General features: G+C 49.7%; 1 protein-coding gene across 4 annotated transcripts in view; it reads right to left on the bottom strand.

The window, feature by feature from the left end:
- Positions 1-11,998: 11,998 nt before the first annotated feature.
- RFTN1 (raftlin, lipid raft linker 1) overlaps positions 11,999-20,400 on the bottom strand; it is a 186,516-nt gene continuing 178,114 nt past the window's right edge. For all 4 annotated transcript variants that reach the window (XM_036030605.1, XM_036030607.1, XM_028518801.2 and 1 more), the window contains exon 10: positions 11,999-13,347. In XM_036030605.1, coding sequence (XP_035886498.1) covers positions 12,955-13,347 — 393 coding nt within the window. In that variant the 3' untranslated portion in view covers positions 11,999-12,954. The remainder of the gene's footprint in view (positions 13,348-20,400) is intronic.

Raw genomic sequence — 20,400 nt, 5'->3', positions numbered from 1 at the left:
CCGGGCTCTGGCTGCAGGCCTCACGGGGACCCAGAGCTTCAGCAGCCGCCGACTCGCGGGCCTGACGATGGCCGGCAGCGCAGTTCCGGCCTCTGCCCTGTTTTGAATTTTGTCAGGTTTTAAGCAGAGGTCATTTGTCAGCTATTTCTTTTGCTTTTTTTTCAATTACAGTTGGCATTTAATATCTTTTTATGTCTCAGGTGTACAGCATAGTGGTTAGACAGTTGTGTAATTTACAAAGTAATCCCCCCTATTCCCTATGCTGCACTTTATATCCCGTGAGTATTTTGTGACTGCCGATTTATACTGCTTAATCCCCTCACCTTCTTCCCTCAGCCCCCATCCTCCCCCTCCCATCTGGCAACCATCAGTTTGTTCTCTGTATTTATCAGTCTGTTTCTCTTCATTTTTGTTTTTTAGATTCCACATATAAGTGAAATCATGTGGTATTTATTCTCTGTCTGACCTATTTCACTTAGCATGACGCCCTTTAGGTTCACTTCCTGATATGAATTCAGTGGGAAGGAAGAGGGGCCATTGACCTGATGGGGAGTGTCAGCATCCACTCCAGGCAGTGAGCATCGGCGTTTCAGAGGTGAGGGGAATGTGAAAACCTCTGGCCGCTCTGAGGAGCCCTGACTCGTCACTTGACCCCAAAGCGTCCAGGCTGAGGGCTGCTGGGCTATAGGGCTGGGTACTTGAGAGCATGGAAGCAAAGCACGATGTGATTCAGGGATGTGGGAGCAGTGAGGCTCTTCTGCCGCCTGGGCAAAGGCAGCTGGCGAGGGAGGAGACACAAGATGTGGAGAAAGTGGCTCTGCAGGCCTTCCTGTGTAGGGAGTGGAGGTGCCGGGTGAGCGTCTTCAGTGCCCACTGCCTCCATCCACCCAACACCATGGCCTGTGCACCTGCCATTGTCACAGAGCAAGGGCCACTCGTCCTGGAGATCCCAGCTCTGTCCACCGCCCTTGCTAGTGACTCACTGTCACCATCTGAAAACTGCTGAGATGGGCCAGGTTGTGATCATCACGTGAACTATAGTTCATTCCAGCTCGGTTTCCGGGGCTTAGTGCTGAACAGTGTTTCTGGTCTGCTGGCTGAGAGTGTCCTATTGTTCTTGCTTACCAGGATAGTCAAGGTTTCTTTGGTACTCACATTGTGCTAACTCCAGCCAGAGCGCCTTGGAATTTGTATTGTGGTACCTGAGAATGTAGACTGGAGAGAGCCCCCGAGCCAGGCTGCCTGACTTCAAATCTCAGCTCTGCCACTCACTAGGGAGATGATCTGTAGCAAGTCACTTAACTGCATTGTGCCTCAGTGTGTAATTACACATGCATGTGCACACACTCACACCTGCAGATGATACTTCCTACCCCATCAGGCTATTATGAGGTTGAAATACGATAATACACATACAGTACTTGGTAGAACGCTGCCTGTGTGATTAATATGCTATGCTTTGTCCTATGCCGAAAGGATTTTAAGAGGTTGGATGGCTCAGGTTTAGTTCACTAACCTGTAACCCTCATGTGGGTAGGCCCCCTTTTTGTTCAGCACCGTGCCTGGCACAGACTGGGTACTTGATAACATTTCTTACGTGGGTGAATGGGCCTTTGTGGAGCTGATGAGCTGTACTGAAGGAATGCTTAAGGGTTCTTCCGAGCCTATGAGTGTACAAAAAGATGATCCTTCTTGTGACATGAGACGCCTTCACATACTCAAGAGATCGTCTAAGCTGACATAGGAGTCTTCCTCAAATTTTGACAGTTAGTATGAGCACCAGTGCTCACCAGAAAATGGATCAATACCTGGTCTTTTCCTGAGTAGTCCACCATCAGAGGGGCTTTCTGGGAGGCCCAGAGCCCTTCCTCACCAACAGGGTGTCTGAAGGTGGACATCCGGTCAGAGATCAGGATGTTGATCCCTGGGACCCTGGCTTTAGTCAGTAGCTCTTAGTTTAAAAAAGAAATCTTAGGAAAGTTTTCAAATACACCGAAGTACAGAAGACAGCAAAATGAGCTCCTGTGTATCCATTACCCCAACCTCAGTGATTGTCAACAGTGTGACATTTCGTTTCGTCTCCGGTCGACTTCTCTGGGCTTGCCTGGTATCTGTTGAAGCAGCTCCTAGAAATCACATCTTTGCACCTGCTGTTTGGCTTGTATCTCCAGCAGATACATCACTGAACATGACCACGGGGCTGGCGTCACCCTCAGCACAAGTAACATTGACTCCTTAGAATCAGCTAAGGCCTTCCTGTGTGTTTTCCCCACTGCCTCAAAGTCCACACGTCGCACTTCCTTTTATGCAATGGCACTTCTTTCCACTGCTCACACACACACATCACTCTGCCGCCATCATATGTTTGTCGAAGAAGCTGGGTCATTTATCCCTAAAGACTTTCTCCCGTTTTGACCCCACTTACTTTACCCTCAGCATGTCATTTAGCATCACCCTCTGTCCTCAGTGTCATGTAAACTGGTAGTTAGACCTAGAGCTCATTTAGATTCAGATTCGAGATTTTTTTTCGCACGAGTGCATGGTAAGTGTTGTGTACTTCCTGTTTCACACGTGAGGAGGCACATCATGTCTGTGTCTCACTTGTAGTGTTATTAAGGTTGATCAGTGGGTTCAGCTTTTGTCAGCCTGATCCATCCAATACAAAGCTGTCAACCTTTTGCCTAGTTATTTTAGCAGCTGTCGATCATGGCCTGTACCTACCATTTTATTAAGGATTAGTTGTCCATTTCTATCATTTTCCTGCATGTATTACCTATGATTGTTCTGTAGAGAACTCTCCCTCATTGACTTTGCTCTGAGATGGGTATGAACAGGAAAGGCAGGATCGATGCTTGATTCTCACCCTTTTGAAAAATCAATTAGCCTGCTATGAGTTGGTGCCTTGGCAACCTCCAAAGATGGGCAGATTTTTTAAAGTATCACTATGAACTCATGGCTTTTATGCATTGATTATTTTTGTCCCTTATGGTTAGTTTTTGACGTTCACCTCGTTTCAGGTTGCCCCTGCTGGGTTAGTGGTCCATACTGAGTCATGGGGGCGGGTGGGGCTATTAGAGTTGCAAGAAGTGCTCTAATAAACAGGAAGGAGAGAGAGAAGTTGAGCGGTGTCAGGAAGCCACACGAAGAAGGTGTCTCAAGGAAGAAGGTCTAGTCAGCTGTGTCATGCTGCTGCTAGGAAGGAGACATGAGTTCTGCTATTTAGCAACTGGAAGGTCATTGGTGATCTTGATAAGGTGGATGTTATGGGTGAAAATATTGGAGTGAGTTTAAGAACAGCTGGGAAAAAATAAGTTGTAATGAGTGAATATAGGTAATAATGTCAAATAATTTTACTCTTGTATGAAGGGAAGAAGAAAAATGGGATAGTAGCTGGAAAGAAGTGGTGGTAAGAGGACTCCATTTTTTTGCTCATGTTTAAAAATTTGTTTTTTATACCTTTTATTTTGAAATAATTTTAGATTTATAGAAGACTTGCAAAGAGAGGACAGTGTTCCCATATGCCCTTTACATAGCTGTGTAAGGTGGTGTACTTATGAAAACTCAGAAATTAACAGTACAGTTAAGTTGACACAGTACTATTAACTAAAGCACAGTTGCTGTTTTTTAAGACGGGCGAGAATGGACTGACTGTATGACAAACTCTCAGGAGGCATTCCGTGGGACTTCAGTTGGGGAGGAGACGACCTTTTCTGGAGGACGATAAACTTGTTAACTGTCATTTATTGAACATCTACGACGTGCAGTCACTGCTAGAAATCGGAGTTAGGACAGTGGAAGACAAAGGTTATCTTGAGGAGCACGTTAAATACTTTGGGGAACTCTTTTTTATGAGGCTAAAAAGTGATAAAAGCCATCTTCTACAATGAAGTATATTGAATACTGAGAATGTTTCAACAAGGTTGAAAGTAAAAACGCTCTGGGGAAAACACGTCTTTTTGCAGCTCTCACTGGTGGAAAGGGAAGCTGTGGAAGGTGGACATCTGGGCGAGTCGCCGGAGGGAGGGGCGGGGGGGAGGGGCTGTCTCCATGCTCTGGAGACAGTGCTGGGGAGCCTTGTTGTAATGGGAGGCGTAGCAGCATGCGTGTGTGCATGCGTGCATGCAGTGATTGTCAACAGGGCCCAGTGCCTGAGGTCTGTTTTTTTTCTTTTTGAATGGAAAACAGCAATTTCCTTTATTCCTGGTTATTGCAGATGATCACATGCTGATAATTTAACCTGAGAGCTGTTATTTAATTTTATTTTAAATGAAACTCAGATATACTGTTTTGATCTTAGAGAAATAGTGAGATGTCCTGTCTATAACACACTCTCTGCTAACATGCACATATGCAGCAAGCATGGTGATGACATATAAAGCTACCTATGAACCCGCCATCAGGGGGACGTGTGCATTGTAACATGGTTCATGCTCAGGATCCCAGACTTGCTCAGTTGTGGAGAGACATTGATCAGTCTGCTCTGATGAGTTATTAGAAAACCCTGACGGTGCCCATTAGTCTCTCCCATCTCACCCCAAGTGCCATTTTGCTATATGTGAGCCTACTAAAATTCTGTCTGTTCCTTTGTTCTTTTTAATTACCTGATAAATATGATTGTAAAAAACTAACAATAAAACTGCCTGTTGATCTGGCTATTCCACTGCTGGGATTATACGCTAAGAATCCTGAAACAACAGTTCAGAAGAACCTGTGCATCCCAATGTTCATAGCAGCACAGTTTACAATAGCAAAGTGCTGGAAGCAACCTGAGTGCCCATCAGTAAAGGGATCAAAAAACTGGTACTTACACAATGGAATACTATACAACAGAAAGAAAGAAGGAGCTCCTACCCTTCATGACAGCATGGACAGATCTGGAGAGCATTATGCTACGTGAAAGAAGCCAGACAGTGAAAGGCAAATACCATATGATCTCACCTTTAAGTGGAACCTAATCAACAAAACAAACTAGCAAAGCATAATCAGAGACATTGAAATAGAGAACAAACTGGCAGTAACCAGAGGTGGGCTGGGGGTGCAGGGAGGGAGATAACAGGGAAAAGAAGGGAAAGGCTCATCAAGGGACATTTATAAAGGACCCCTGGACAAAGCCAAAGAGGGGTAGTATTGAGGGGGTGGGTGGGTAGGGGGGCAGAAAGTGGTGGTGGGAAAATGGAGACAACTACTTGAACAACAAAAATAATCACAATAAAAATATGTACACTAGATGCAGAAGTCCTCTGTTCCCCCACCCTGGTCTCTCGCCTAGCATGAACTTCTGTATAAAGAGCTTGCTAGGTAGCCTTTTGACATTTAACAGTGTATTAATCTTGTACACATACACAGGTATGTGTGCTCGTTGGTTTTACTCTTTTAGCACTCCAAATAATGTACCATAATGTACTTAACCATATCTCTGTGAGGAACACTTATGACAGATTGTTCCCAGTTTGGGGCTATTACAAACAGTATTGCAGTGAACACACTTGTTCGTATAATATCTGTGTTGTATTCCTGTTGAGTTTCTAGATGTGTCACTTCTGGATCAAAAATTGATTAGTATTGCCCTGGCTGGGTAGCTCAGTTGGTTAGAGCATCATCCCAGTACACCATGGCTGTGGGTTTGATCCCCGGTCAGGGCACATGCAAGAATCAACCAATGAATGCATAAATGAGGGAACAAAAAAAAATCTCTCTCTCCCTCCCCCCTTCCCTTCCTCCCTCTCTCTAAATTTCAATACATAAAGAAACTTAAAATTTGGCTAGTATTGCCAAATTACCCTATAAAATGCCCTGTCGATTTGTATTCCAATACAATGTGAAAGTACTCATTTCCCTACCTTCCGGCAAAACTAGAGATTCTAACTCCTTAAGCGATTTTTCCTAGTCTGTTGGGTGAAAAGATGATGTAAAAAAAAAATTAATTTCCTGATTTCTCCCTAGCATTTTTTTTTTACCTAAAGTGGTTTAGCCATTTCTCTTCTTTTGAGAATGGTGTTTTTGTTCATTTTTATATCCACTTCGATGTCTGACTGATTTGTAACTCTTTATAAAGTGAAATGAATGCTAATCCCGTGTTACACATACTGCAAATATTTTTTTCTCTTTGTTACTTGTCACTGAATTCTGTTTGTTTTAACTTATACTAGTTTAAACTCATATATAATCAAGCGTATTAGTCTTTTCCCTTGGCTTTTATAGATGTATTTTCTTTTGGTAGTTTTCCAGGTCTTTTATCCACTGGGGATTTATTTTTGTGCTTGATGGGGATAGGGATCTGGCGTTTTCCCACACGGCTCTCCAGGTGCCCAGTACCATTTGTCAAATGTTCTGCACTTTCCCCAGCGATTTGAAGTGTCTCCTTTACCACACACTAAATTCTCGCCTACAAGTGGGCCTTTCCCCTCTACACTCTCTGTTCCATAGGTCTCCTTATTTATTGTGGCTCTCATATCACATTGTTTTCATTACTCTAGCTTGTTAGTATATTCTATATCCCCCCACACTTTTTTTCATTTCTAGATTATGTAAATACAAACAGATGTTACTGCATAGTGATATAAGTTCACTTTCACAGGGAGAGTTAGAAAGGAAGAGTGAGAGGAAATACTTCCTCTGGGGTTACCTGCATTCATTGGTGGTCTAGATTTTGCTTGGAATGCTATTATCAATTGAACGTTACAGCGTTACTTGGCGTTTGACACGTACTTTGTTTTATGTCTCACTAAGTCATTCCCCAACAATCCGGGGAAGTGGGCGGGGTCAGCGATGCTGTCCCATCCTACCCGTGCGGGAGAGCAGACACTGGGGTTAGATGGCTTGCCCCAGCTCACGCAGCTGGGGAGTGACAAAGCCAGACCTCTGGGACTGCTCTTCCTGTCCTCGTGGAGGAGTTGGCGTAGACTCCACCGTGGGCTTGTTCCCAAACCCTCCCCACCACGGAAGAGGCAATCGCCAGCCTCACCATGAAAAAATGTTTTGGGGGCAGAACTCAGGTTCTGTTCCTCGGACCCAAGACAGACACGTTTCCTTTGTACAGCGCACACCTGTCCCAGGGCGCTGCCCCACCGTGCTGCCCAGCAACTCCTGCCAAAAGTGAAACACTTCGTTCTTGGAGTCTTAAGGAAGTTATCAAGACTTATGTTCTAGTAAAATAATGTTGAATTATTCAAGTTCTGAAAAATAACCCACAATACTGGTTTTAGAAAATCTCCAAGCAACAGTATCACTGGGGTATTTGTTTCTCTGAGGAAATGCCTTTGGTGAGGACAGTGCTCACCTTTTTCTGGTGTGGCTGGTAGATTCAGTATCTCCCTTACTCCAGTCAGTTGCAAAATTCAGTCAATTTTAGCTCCTAAATTATCATCAAATCTGTCCTCTCCCTCTCCACGGAGGTGCAACCCACCAGCACTCACACCTGGACTAAAGCCCTGGCCTGCTAGCTTGCACCTCTGCACTCCCCGTGGGCCCCCTGCACACCAACTTGCTCATTCAGCAACAGAAATCTTTTACAAAAATACAGACCTTACGTCACTTCCCCTTTAAAAATAATCAATGGGAAATTGGTTATTACTCTACCCATTACTCTATCAGGAGGACGGGAATCTTTACCTTGTTTCCCAGGCCCTCCTGCATCTGGCCCTGTCTCATCTCTGAGTCTTCCCTGCTACTTTGCTCCACCCTGCCACACCCACTGCAAAGCTGCCTTAATGGATTTCTTCCAGTGACTTGAACATGATAAGCGTCTTTCTTCAGATCCTTCCCTTTTTAATTCCTGCCCCTCCCCAACACCAACACTTATGTAGCTCTTCCTGTATGCTAGCCATTCTTGAAGCATCTTGCATGTACTAACTCCTTTAATTCTCACAACTCTTACCCCCATTTCATAGGCAAGGCAACTGAGGCACAAAGGGGATAAGTACCTTGCCCAAAGCCACACACCTGCTAAGGGGTGGAGCCTGGATTCCAGCTAGGGAGACTGGCTCTACAGCCTGCGCTCCTCGCTGCTCCGCACGCTGCCTCCCCGTGGGCTGCCCACCCGGCACTCAGCTCTCAGCCCAGCTCTGACATCCTCCAGCAAGCCTTCCATAAGCAGGTTACAGCCCCTGTTCTGCCTTCATGGCCTCCTGCGCTTCTCCACAGCTCTCATCACAGTGTAACTACCGGGGCAGCTACTCCGTGTCAGTTGTGAGCTCCAAGGGAACCAGGATTGTGTCTGACTCGTTCATTGCTATCTTCCCAGCACCGAGCCCAGTGGTGGAGGCATTAAAAATTATGTATCTGTTGCCTTTTTCTGCCATGTGAGGACACAAGGGGGAAATGGCCACCTATGAAATCAGGAAGCAGGTTGTTACCAGATACCAAATCTGTCTGTGTCTTGATCTTGGACTTCTCAGCCTCCAGAAGTGTCTGAGGCATTAACATTTGTTGTTTAAAACAAACAAACAAACAATAAGAACCCTATATATCTGTATAGTGAATGATCCAATCCCCTTTGCCCTCATAAAACCACAGGTCTCCCACGTGGCCTGGCTTCCTCTGCTGGAGGGAAGTGCCACCCCACAGTGTCTTGTAGGGCTGGGGAAGCCAATACCTGCCAGGCTCAGAGAACCAGCTATCTGTAACCAGAGTCAGTTTTTTTCAGTCTGGCCGCAGAAATGATCATTATCAACAGGAACCTGTGGTGAACATTGCTTTGCTTCCTTCTCTGGCGACAGCCACCTCAGAAATCCCGGCCAAAGGCTTGTTAGGTCTTGTACTTAGAGCTAAATTTCACATGCTTCCTTGTTCCAAACTCTAGGAACCAGGTACAGGAAACCCAGACTCCTGGGAAGCAGCATCAGTCGTTTGGCAGGTCATCTCGAGGTCAGAGTGCTAATGACCAGAGGCACGCCCTGCACTGCTCACGCAGTTGGCTCTGGCACCGGCACCAGTACCAGGGCTGCTGGAAGCGGGACCCGCTGAAACAAGTGGGGAGGCAGCGCTGAGCTGCCTCCAGGCTGCCTGCCTGTACCCCAGTCCTCCTTTCCACGTCCCCCTCTCTGACCAACCCTTTCAGGGCTTCATCGTTAGTCCCAGCTGCCGCTGTTGGCCTGCACGGGGCTGTGAGCTTCAGCAGGACAGCCGGGCTGAGTCCAGCTCCCCCAGGGCCAGCACGCCCTGCACTGGGTATGGGCCCAACTGAAATGTGTTTCATAACTGACAGATTTTGGGTCAACATATTCCTACTAATAAGCATTGCTACATCTGAGAGCTATTCTTGAAAGATGTTTTGTGGTTTAGTAAAGGCCATAATTAATATGTTTAGAGTTCTGATAAAATGTGCTTCATAAGAAATGAAACAGAATATCTCTTAATGTTTTTTTTTTTCTTGAAGTTTGTCCCATCACACATAATTCCAGTGAAATATGATCATTTGGGAGATATAAAAATGTTAAGGCAAGGATTGTTACTTATAAACCACTAACAAAGATTTTTGTGAACATTACAGCATGTCTGTTAGTCAGCACGGGGAATTCTATGCTTCAGTAATAGGTAATCCTCAGAATCCCAGAGGTTTATCGCAGTGAAGGTTTACTTATCCCTCATGCTGTGGTCCATCTCGAACTATGCCAAGGGCGTTGGAGATGAAGAGAGGGCCAGGGCTGCCTGGGGCATTTTTAAAGGTCAGGCTCAGAACTGGCTTACGTCACATCTGCTTATGTCCCATGGGGCAGAACCCTGTCACATGGCCCCAGATTGCAAGAGGGCCTGGGCAGCACAGGAGCCCATGGGTACGAGCACTGTGGATCTCGGCCACGTTTATTACCTGCCGGCATCATGATTAATTGCTGTCTGGAGAGCCGCTCTCTACTGACCAAGCGCTTGACCACACCTTATCAATCCTCACAAAAATCTGATGAGGTGGGTGTCATCAGCCTCACTTCACACAGAGGCAGTTGATGCTTGGAGGTGTGAAGACATGAACCTGAAGTTACATTTGTAGGTTGTGCAAGGTGAGCGTTCTAACCAGCTCTGTCTGATCCCGAAGCCTGGCCAGGCTTTCCCGCTCCACGAGCCCGACCTAGAACAGCCTTCCCGCTTCACTGGCGCGGGCATCTGTAGGCTCTCCATACTCACCACTTCGACCGCATGGCTGTGTGTCCTGGAAAGTGGAGCAACAGCCCTTCTTCAAGCAGATTCGATAAGCATCCTGCCCCCGCCCCGAGTGCCCTGGAGTGATGCCGACCTCTGCCCACGCCCCACTCCAGATCCTCTGAAGGTGAAGAGCAGGTCTTGAAACCATTCCTAGTGAAAGACTCCAAATTCAGCCACAGTTTCATAGGAGCATCTCTTTTCCTAGACTTTTCTCTCTCCAGAAACCACCTTCCACAGACAAATGGCTGGGCCTCAGAACTACCAAAACCCTCCACGTCCATCTCTCGGTGGCCTCCATGAGCTGGCCTTGGCCTCTTCCCGAATCTCGGTGCTTCGGACCCCCTGGAATGCCCTGTCGGGCTGCCCAGTGGTGGCAGCAAGGCCTATCACAGTGACCTAGGTCACCACTTCAGTCACCTAATCACCCCTCCAGAACTCCCTGTCCCTACCAGACCCCCTGTGACGCCTGTAGCCCCAAAGACTAACCACCACGTGCACGAGCCACCTCTTGGAAACACTGCAAGTCTTTGAAACCTTCACTGGTCACTGGGGCCCTGTCCATGCCAACGATGACCCACACAACTGTCACCAGTCACAGGAAATTAAAATTTCCTTCAGGAATTTGCAACACACATGCAGGGTGTTAGGATTGGATGTTAGGGGCTCAGGTATTTACCTTTCATTAAAGCATTGCATTTCACAAGGAACAAGCTGTGATTGGATTCGTAGCAGGCCTGTGGCCAGTGGGTCTCACCTTTGGCTGCACCTTAGAATCCCTGGGTCAGGGAGGGGTTACCAGTCCCGATGCCCAGCCCAGAGCAGCACCTCCGAGTCTCTGGGGTGGGGCCCAGGTATTGGGTTTTAAATCTCCAGTGATCCACTCGCGCAGCCAATTTGAGAACCGCCTGCAGTAGACGGACATTTTGCCAACTATCAGCAGGGGTGTGGAGAAGTGAGAGGAAAAAAACAAGATCTTCAGGAATTATTTGTTTGGCTATAGGCCCCAATTTCCTGAGGAATTCAAATGAGCTGAAGTCACCTTTAATTTTTTTTCCCATGACACATTCAGCCAACATAAATGTCATTTAATTATTGAAAAATGTACCCAACGCTGAGCGGTGTAAGCCCAGCCCTGGGGGACTCAGCCTGGGATCACAGGCTTTTCAAAGTTGTGAAAGATGAGTGTCGTTTCTGTCCCAGCCTGCTGCTAACTAGCATATTTTTTTTAAAAGCTGTGATCCTCTTAAGATACGGGCTAAGAGATAACATTTTTATTAAATCAAGATGCCGCATAGATATTCCTGAGTCTAATTATGGAAAAATGCCATTTTAGAAGTTATTTTTGAACAGACAGCCTTCAACCTTTCTAGGTCAGCAGCGGGGGTTGGCTGGGGACGTCTGCCCCACCATTAGGATGGAAGCGCCTGCATGATGCTTCTGTACAAGGGTCTTCAATTCTGCCCTACAAAAACATGCTACAAATGTGTTCTATCTTAGCAAACTTGCAAACAGGGAAAAGACTTGCCTCATTAAATAATTTACTTAAAAGCTTGGTGCAGGGCTATTGTTTGCTTTCAGAAGGTACTGGCTGCTCTCGCCCCCGGCAGTGGGAGGGGGCTGTGCCCCGTGTACCCGGCGGCACCTGCATCCCAGTCTGCCTTCTCTCTACACGTGACAAGAACGCACAGTGTGCTCCGCCGGCTCTCTTCTTGCACACAGGCGCTTCATTTTCTCTCAGGTCATCATGTGCCAGGGGTTAGTGACTTACGAAACGTGCCTGAGGGATGCGGGATGGAGTCCTTGGGACATCAGGTTGGGACTTTTTTGTTGCGACACAAAAAACACCCAGTCCTCACAGTGCTCTAACTCATAGATGATTTATTGCTTTAAGTAACTAAACAAGAAAGAGACAGGCTGTTGTTTTGGTCAAGACACCAGTTGTATCTACTTAAAGCCTTAACGATACTTTCTGGACAATATAAACACGTGGTAGCATACATGGGAATCAACTTGGCCAATAATACACTGATTAAAATAGCACACGACGAGGGCACCCAACTAACTGGGGTGCCCTGAAATGACAGAAAGAACGTGAGTTCACATGATGTGCTGAATACAAAACCTTAAAAAAAATTTGGCATTAATGCTAACACAGAATACTTTCTTGGACATTCTGCAAGGGCAGGTGCACAAACAGAATCACCTTTCATTTCCAGATTACCAGCATCTATGGGAACGCTTTGAGAAAAGCGGGGGGGGGGGGGGCACCTCCCCGCTCTAATGTCATTTTCTTTGCCAAAGCAGCAGGGTCTGGGGGTTCGGGTGAAGAGCAGCTGACAGGACTCCAGGGGCTGTTACATTCACCGGGGGGCTGCAGAGAACAGTGAGGGTGGACCCCGCCCCGGCAGAGTGTGGGAATGAAAACACACAGTCTTGGTTTGTAGCTTGGGAGGCCCATGGACTTGACCCAGATGCTCCCTGGAGGCCCTAGGGGGCGGACACAGGCACTGAATGGTCCAGACCCTCTCACTGAGGAGTGGTGGAGCCAGGGCTGGGCCTTCAGCCCTGAGGTTTAGAAGAAATAACCTGACCTCTTGCATTCTAACACTGGGGCATTACAACACATTTCAAATGGATGTGCAGAAACCAACACTGTCAGGGAGCTGGCCCTTGGCGGGCCTATGTGAGCTCACAAGGAGAGGTCGAGCCAAGCCAGAGGGTAACACAGGACACCAGGGCAAAGCAGCCCCGGCCTGGCTGCCAGCACAGTGCCTCTGGTTGGCCAGCGTATCTGGCTTCAGCGCCAGCTGCTGAGACTCAGTTGTCTTCTGCTGTCTCTGCAGTCATTTCCTCAGCACCTCCCTCCCTGGCATCCTCGGCAGGACCTGAGTGCCCCTCGCAGCCCCCGGCCGGGGCCCCGCAGTGGCCCGCAGGACCGTTCTGCACGGCCCCGCCCTCCACAGAGAGCCGGCCATCAGGACACAGCTGTTCTCCCATGACCTCTTGGGCGGGGGCCTTCACCTCCTCCCCGGCTCCGTCGTCCTGCTGCCTGCTCAGCACACAGTTGCCCACATCTCTGGCCTTGGAAAACTGGTCTTCTAAATTCTTGTCGTTCTCTTCTGCTTGTCGCTTGTCTCTGGCACTGAGTTTCCCTTTGGATTTCCTCATCTGCCTGCTGTGCATGTCTTCTCTGGAGAATCGCCACTGAAACTGAATGTCAGAGAGGATGGGGATAAATAAATGCAGTCTCCATGACCCAGAGCTTCACTGGAACGTCTCACCCACGTCACTTCTCTGGAGCAAGACACACAATTCCCAGCACCCCAGGGGCAGGGCAAATTTCAACCACAGCCCAAACACATCATACCCTCCATGAGAACCAGCCTGATGCTGTCACTGGTGTGGTCCATGGTGTGCGTGTATTTTAGAGGTGGATGGACTTCAGGGTGTTGTGGGGGCCGAGGAGTACTTCTTTCAACTGGCCCCAACTAAAGACCTGGAAAGGGAGGTCCTGAAAGCCTATCATCTGGACAACCAGCACAGGGAGGGGACGTGGGGCCTGCCCCTCCCAAGCACCAGGGCTCCCCGCAGGCTGTGGGTTACCAAGCCCTGGGCCAGGATTCCCTCACCTGAGTGAGAAGGGCACCAACTGTGGGGTGCCCGGGTCCCCCTGTGCTGGCAGGCTGTCTGTCCCAGCTGTGGGGACTGTGGTCTGCTGACAGCCCCCACCACCTCCTGGGGCAATCTACAGCCAAGGGCTGGTCCAGGTGGGGCATGGCAGCCCATCCCTCCTTGTCCCAACTAGGGACAACTCTGAAAGGACATCCTAGCTCCAGAGGTGCCCGGAGGGTTGGCTGAGGCCACCACTGAGACAGTGTCACAGCTCAACTCCCTGGCCTGCTCCTGTGCCCTGCTGTCCCCACAGGTGTGTCCTAAGAGGACCTCCAGAGTCCCAAAAACCTCCACCATCCAAACCTATCTCAGACCCTGCTTCCCAGGGAGCTTGACCTGCCACCAATGTTTCCCCACGTGGCAGGGACATCACAGAGGCCCTGAGAAGAGCCAGGTCGTGCAGTCCGTAGCTGAGCCGCGCAAGATCAGACGTATCAAGGCTGTGGGGTGAGGCCACGTGCATGAAGAGTCCCAACCCCACCACTCACCGGCCTCACTTCCCGCCCTCAGCGTCCTCATCTATACAGTGGGGACGGTAACGCTAACTAGAACCAAGGTTAGAGACTTGATTTTCTGTGAAAGCACGGCCAGTTAAGTGTTTCTCTACAAGTCTAATGATATTTTATGTTGGCTTTGCAGGCCTCGTGGTCTCTCTGCAGCAACCCTCGAACTCTACCGTGGCGGCAGAAAGGCAGTCCCAGGCAACGCGGAAACAGACGAGTGTGACTGTGCTCCAGCAACACTTCATCTACAGAAACAGGCGGCAGGCTGACCTCGGCCCCTGGGCTGCGCTGTGTTGAGCCCTGCCTTACAGGGTATGCATGTGGTTTCGATGATGTGATAATTCGTGTCGTGGGTTTAGCACTGTGCCTGGCACATAATATACCAGATATGTGGCCGTCACCATTATTGACATCAGATGTGAGTTCCATTAGGCCGGGGGAAGCCATCTGGCCTCCTCCGTCCCTGGGGCACGGCACAGAGCAGGCGCTCAGAGCCCGGCTGTGGGATCCATCTCGGGGAGGACGGCAGCGCCCCCCACGCCGGCCACACTGTGTTTCAGGGTGACCCAGTCCTGTTTTTAGTCAAAACACAGCTTAGGGTTTAATGAGGAGGGACGGGGGCATCTGCACGGTATTTCTGGTTGATCTCCAAGAAGAGAAATTAATTTAAGGAAGAAAAAGAGTGGAAAACGTTCGAAGTCCTGCTGTGTCTGTTGACTACTACGTGAACTGTCTCCGAGGAAGAGAGTTTAGCAGCCTGTGTGCCTGGAATACATCTGGGCAAATGAGCTTGAGAAGACATGGAAACACTGAAGGTTGTTAGAAAATACACCTTGGAAGATTCGAAGAAATGGGTCCCTGTCTTTATGAGTGAGGAATGCATTCTGTGGGTTAACGACTCAAAGAACTGCAGCTTTTCCCTTCCACTCCCTAAACATCCGGCATCTCCCCGGTCTTCCTGAGCAAAAGCCCCTCTGACCTCTGTCAGCCTAGTGGGGACCAGTATCCCCAGGATGGCCTCCACCTCCAAGCATGGGGCAGGGTCAGTACACTCTGGGTGCACACCCACAGAGTCTGGTGCCAGACAGCTGTGTGGTGTATGCTTGGGAAGATGGCAGCCATGGGACCTTCAGGGTGTGCCGGGCACAGAGTGGTGAAGGCACAGAGAACACAAGAGAACCCCAGAGGAGTGAGGGGTGGGCAGATGGGGGCCAGAGTCAGGGCCCCCACTGCAGGGAGTGGTCTCACCTGGAAGGAGAGACTCACGAGGCATGGCCGACCCGCAGGTGCGGCTCACTGACTCATGGTACGTACACCCAGGAGTTTAGTTCAAGTTCCCACCATGGTCATTTCTTTCTACTTGAGTCACACCACGCTGGTTTTGCCAAATATGGACTAAAATCTCAGACATTCTGTGATTGAAACAAAAGCCAGGGGAGCCCTGGGTTCCGACAGCTTCCCGCTGGGCTGGGGAGGGGGGCCCAGGATTGCAACCTCGCCATCAGTGGAGAACAATGGATCTCTTAAGGCTGCAGCACGTTGTAAATAACTGAGTGCCTTGCTAGGAAAAACCAAAAATGTGCTATGTAAGTTTTTAAAAATCTGCCATCTTTGCAGAATTTTCCATGGCAAAAATCTATTTCCCCAAGTAACAGATTTGCCTAAACACTCCCCGGGTTCTGAGATTGAACACATCATAGATTTCTTGGGTTGAGCACCGTTGGACAAGGCTGGTGAGTATGAATGTCCCATCAAAGATAAAGAGGAGCAAAATGCACGTCGAGGCTATGATTTCACATTTATCTTGTCCTTCTCCACCCCCCTCCCTCCAAGTCCCCAAAGGAGTTCACCTATGGTGTTGGAAGGGTTTTGCCCAGACACTCCTCTTTGGGGATTCTCTCTCTCATACTATAGCTGACAGACTTCCCTTTGGGGATGGTTTGAGCTGCTTCCACCTAAGACACAGGTTTCCAACAGTGGAACTCCTCTACAGGCAAAGGGGTGCCTCAGACCCCCACCCCAGTGGTGCCCACTTCGGCCTAGACTGAAGCGGGCACTCAGCTCCATAGCCATGAGTGCAGGACGCCGACTTGGGGCTTCAGAGGCCCTGCCGCCGCCTCCGACGCCAGCCCCCTGTGGCTCTTGGGTGACACCAGCCCTCTGTGGCTCTGGGGCATAAGAATCATGGTTCATAACTGCTGCCTGGTCACGGGCAGCAACTGCCACTGTGTTACAACTCCAGCCCAAATGGAAGAGCCTTAAAGGGAAATCCATGTCCCCAAACACAGCTTCTGCATTTTTGCTTGTTTTAAGAAAAACACTGGTTAAGCTTTGCTTACTCTGAGAGGCAGCTGGCTATCAGGGATGATGGAGGAAGTTTTCCTTTTGCTAAAATAAGCGGTGAGATTGCTTTGGCTGTAAAGTCCTAAATGCTAAAGCATCAAAGCACTATATAGCACAGCAGCTGAGCCGCTGGTTCAAATCCTGGTTCTGGTACTTGATAGCTTTCTGTCCCTGGGCAAGTTATTAATCTCTCCAAGTCTCAAGTGCCCCTTCTCTAAAACAGTTGCCTCTGCAGTGCACACCCCAGGGTGAGGACAGTGCTCCCTGCAGTTGGGGGCTGCACGACCAAGCAGCTTCCACCTGTGCCAGATTGTGTCCTCCACACGTGTCACTCACGAACACAAACCCAGACACTGTCTCAGGGGCTGCTCTTGCTGCATAAACAACAGAAGGCCTGTGGTTCCTCCAGACACCCGGCCATATCCAGTTTCCAGAAGAAGACCACACTTTGTTGACCTCCTGATACAATACAACAGAAGGACACAGCCTGTGGAAAGGGCCACTTTCTCCAGGAACCCACGTGGCCTGCTGGCCAGAGGACGATTCAGGAATGTCAGAGCTGAGCTGGATGGGCACTACTGCAGCCAATGTTTAATATCTTTCAGAGTAAAAACAGAAAAATCTGCCAGGCCAAATGCCTCCTAGGATTGCACTGTTTTCTGTGTCCTCAGAGAGATTGGTGGTGCCATCTTGGACCCCCATGCTGGCTGGGTCCCCCAATCCCACTGCAGCCGTCCCCAGGCTGCAGCCAGGCCCCCAGGAGGCTCTGACCCGAGTCTGCCCCTTCCCTCCTCCTCTCCATCACGGGGACACTCTCATGAAGCAGGCAAGTAGCAGCAGCCAAAACTCAGGGTGTGTATAATCTAAAAGCTAAGTGTTCCAAGTTGCAAAGGCCGACCGCCTGTAGAATAGCTGCCTAGGAGGAATGAACACAACCAAGGTGCCTACTATGCATCTCCCACAGAGACAAGGCTTCTCCGAATCCCCGAAGCCATACTCTGAAGAGGCACTGTGAGAGCCGTTTCACGGCGGAGCGTGTAGGTTCGGAGAGCTGACTTGCCTGAAGGCACACAGCTAGGACACAGCAGAGCTAGGATCCAAGCCCAGCTGTCTCTGGCTCCACACTACCCTTCCAGCCTCTCGTTCTTGGTGGGTGAAGGGCCTTGACTCTTGCCTTAGAGAGAAGAGAGGAGCAGAAGCAAAGGGAGAGGCAACCCAGCTTTGGGTGGCTCAGCGCAGGGCGCAAGCGCCTCAGCTCTCCGATTTGGCCGCGTCCGGGCGCGTCTACCGGGCCAGGCGTTGGATTCATTAGGCCCGGTGGTCAGCTAATGGAAATCCAGATTTAACTGCCATTAAAGATACTTTGGTTCGGTTTATTAGAAATAAGTATGTATACCGAAGGCTCCCTGACAGGCCCAATTTTAAAAAATCAATAGTGATAAAACTTGGATGGAGGTCCACAGGTGAGCCGGGAAAGGGCCGACTAAATTAAGACACCGGCTCTCAGACGGGAGCGGGCGTCAGTCAGGATCACCAGGAGGGCTGGCTCCCTCAGCCAAACCACTCACCTCATCTGACGCAGTGGGCCTCGGGGTGGGGGCGGGGGAGGCCGCATTTCCAACGAGCTCCAGCTGAGGCTGACGCTGCTGGTCTAGGGACCACAGTCTAAGAGCCACCAAGCTAGGAAAGGCACCTGGGCCCTTCAGCTGTGTGAGAAACAGCAGGGAAACAAGCACACCCCTTATACCTCAGGCCTCCCCCAGCCTCCAGGCCTCCCCCTGCCGCCAGCCGTGGCATCATCCACGGAAGGGCTTCCTCTGTTTCCCTCCCTTCCATCTCCACACCTGCCCCCTTCACCACCCAGGCTTTTCTCCCTGCTTTAAGCTGGGGACAGTCACGGTCTCTCACAAAGAACAAAAGTTGCTCAGATCCCAGAGCTCAAAAAGATGACATCTCAGAAAGCAAGGAGAGGAGAAGCAGGGAAGTGGCAGCCCCTGGGACACTGACAGGCTCCAAGAGGAGGCCGGTTGCATCTACACTTAAAGGCAGGCGGTCCCGCCTGGAGGACAGGCCGGGTATCTGGGGCAGCACCAGAGGGAGTCGCTGGACACAACCAGCAGCCTGCTGGTCGTGCTGCCGATGCCGGCCTTCCCGAGCCGGGTGTCTGGGCACTTGGGCGTGCTGCCGGGGCCCACACCAAGGGAGATGCCAAATAGCTGTGTTAGGAACAACTGCGGGAACGGAAAACGGCCTTCCCTTTCCAGCAGTGTGTGACCAGAGTTCTGTGTCAGCAGGGACTGACAGATTTAATCCACACATTTTAAAACCTGTCCGTTATCTGGCCCCATGTCAGCTAGGTTAGCTGGAAGGAAGACCTTGAGCGTCGGAGAAACCACCTATCACCTTCGAAGGAGTTTCAGGTTTGCCCTGACAGCCACGCTCACACACCAAGAGGATTCTTCCAAATGCTGGCAAGTCTTCATTAGAGACTTCGGTCCACGTCGCTGATGAGAAGGCAACTAAATATGCTTCCTCCTCGGTGTGTCAGTCTTGGGGCTTCTTTTCTTAACTTTTAATGGTGGGCATAACAGGTATGTCCCAGGCTCAGAATTTTGATTCCTCATTTGCTGATTCAACAAATACTTGTTGAGTGCCACCTAAAAGCTGGGTACTGGGCACACGACAGTCAGAAAAAAGGCCTGTGCTCTCATGGACTGAATCTACCAGGACAGGATAAGTGAATGAGCACAAATAACTAGAGGAGAGCTCTGGCGGAAAGGACTGTGGCTCTTCCCGGGGCGTCACAGGGTCCCGAGGAAATACAATGGAAGAGAGTGTCCTGGGCAGAGGGAACAGCCAAAGCAAAGGTCCTGAGGCAAGAGAGGCATGGAAGGCTAGGCCGACAGAGCCGGAAAGCAAGAATGCGGGGACGGCTCACACAGCGACCTGGGGACCACATTACAGATTTCCACCTTTATCTTTTTTAAAAATAATTGATTCGAGAGAGAGAGAGAGAGAGAGAGAGAGGAAGGAAGGAAGGGAGAGAGAGAGAAACATTGACTTGTTGTTCCACTCACTATGCATTCATTGGTTGATTCCTGTAGGTGCCCTGACCAGGGATCCAACCTGCAACGCTGGTGTATTACGATGATGCTCCAGCCAACTGAGCCACCCGGCCAGGGCTCCATCTTTATCTTAATACAAAGCTTTAGGGCCGTTTTAAGCAGTAGGTGACACGATTCCATTGGCTTTTTCAAAAGCTCACTTTGGCTCTAAGCAGAGACACATTGGAAGGGAGGCCTGTCATCAGGAGACAGAAGTAGCTGAGGCAAGTGAGAGGGAAGAGGAGCAGAGGACTCCGGAGATTCTAGGGCCTCAAGCAGACATGCCTCAAGAACTGACTGATAGGAGGAAGGAGATGGGCAGAGTTAAGGATGGCCCCTAGGTGGGCGGGTGCCTCTGGGTTGGTGGTGGTCCACTTCTCTAGGTAAGGGGAGGTGGGCCAGGTGTAGGGGAGGGGCGAAGTCATGAGTTGCCCTGAGACTGCTGAGCAGTGACTGGGCAGGTGCGCTGGGCCTCAGGGGAGAAGCAAGAGCTGCAGACACAAGAGTCATGGCCCAGAGGTGGTGAGTGAGATTTTCTCACTCTGGGTATGAAAGAGACTTCTAAGGAAGCAGTAAGAGAGTGAGGGGAGAAACAGGGCCAGGTCTGAACCCTGAGGAACGTGGTGGAAACCCAGGAGAGT

The sequence above is a fragment of the Phyllostomus discolor genome, chromosome 7 (genome assembly GCF_004126475.2).
Source record: "Phyllostomus discolor isolate MPI-MPIP mPhyDis1 chromosome 7, mPhyDis1.pri.v3, whole genome shotgun sequence".
In the NCBI taxonomy this organism is placed as follows: Eukaryota; Metazoa; Chordata; class Mammalia; order Chiroptera; family Phyllostomidae; genus Phyllostomus; species Phyllostomus discolor.
Note: the sequence above shows the minus strand (reverse complement) of the source record. Positions and strands in the feature narration are given on the sequence as shown.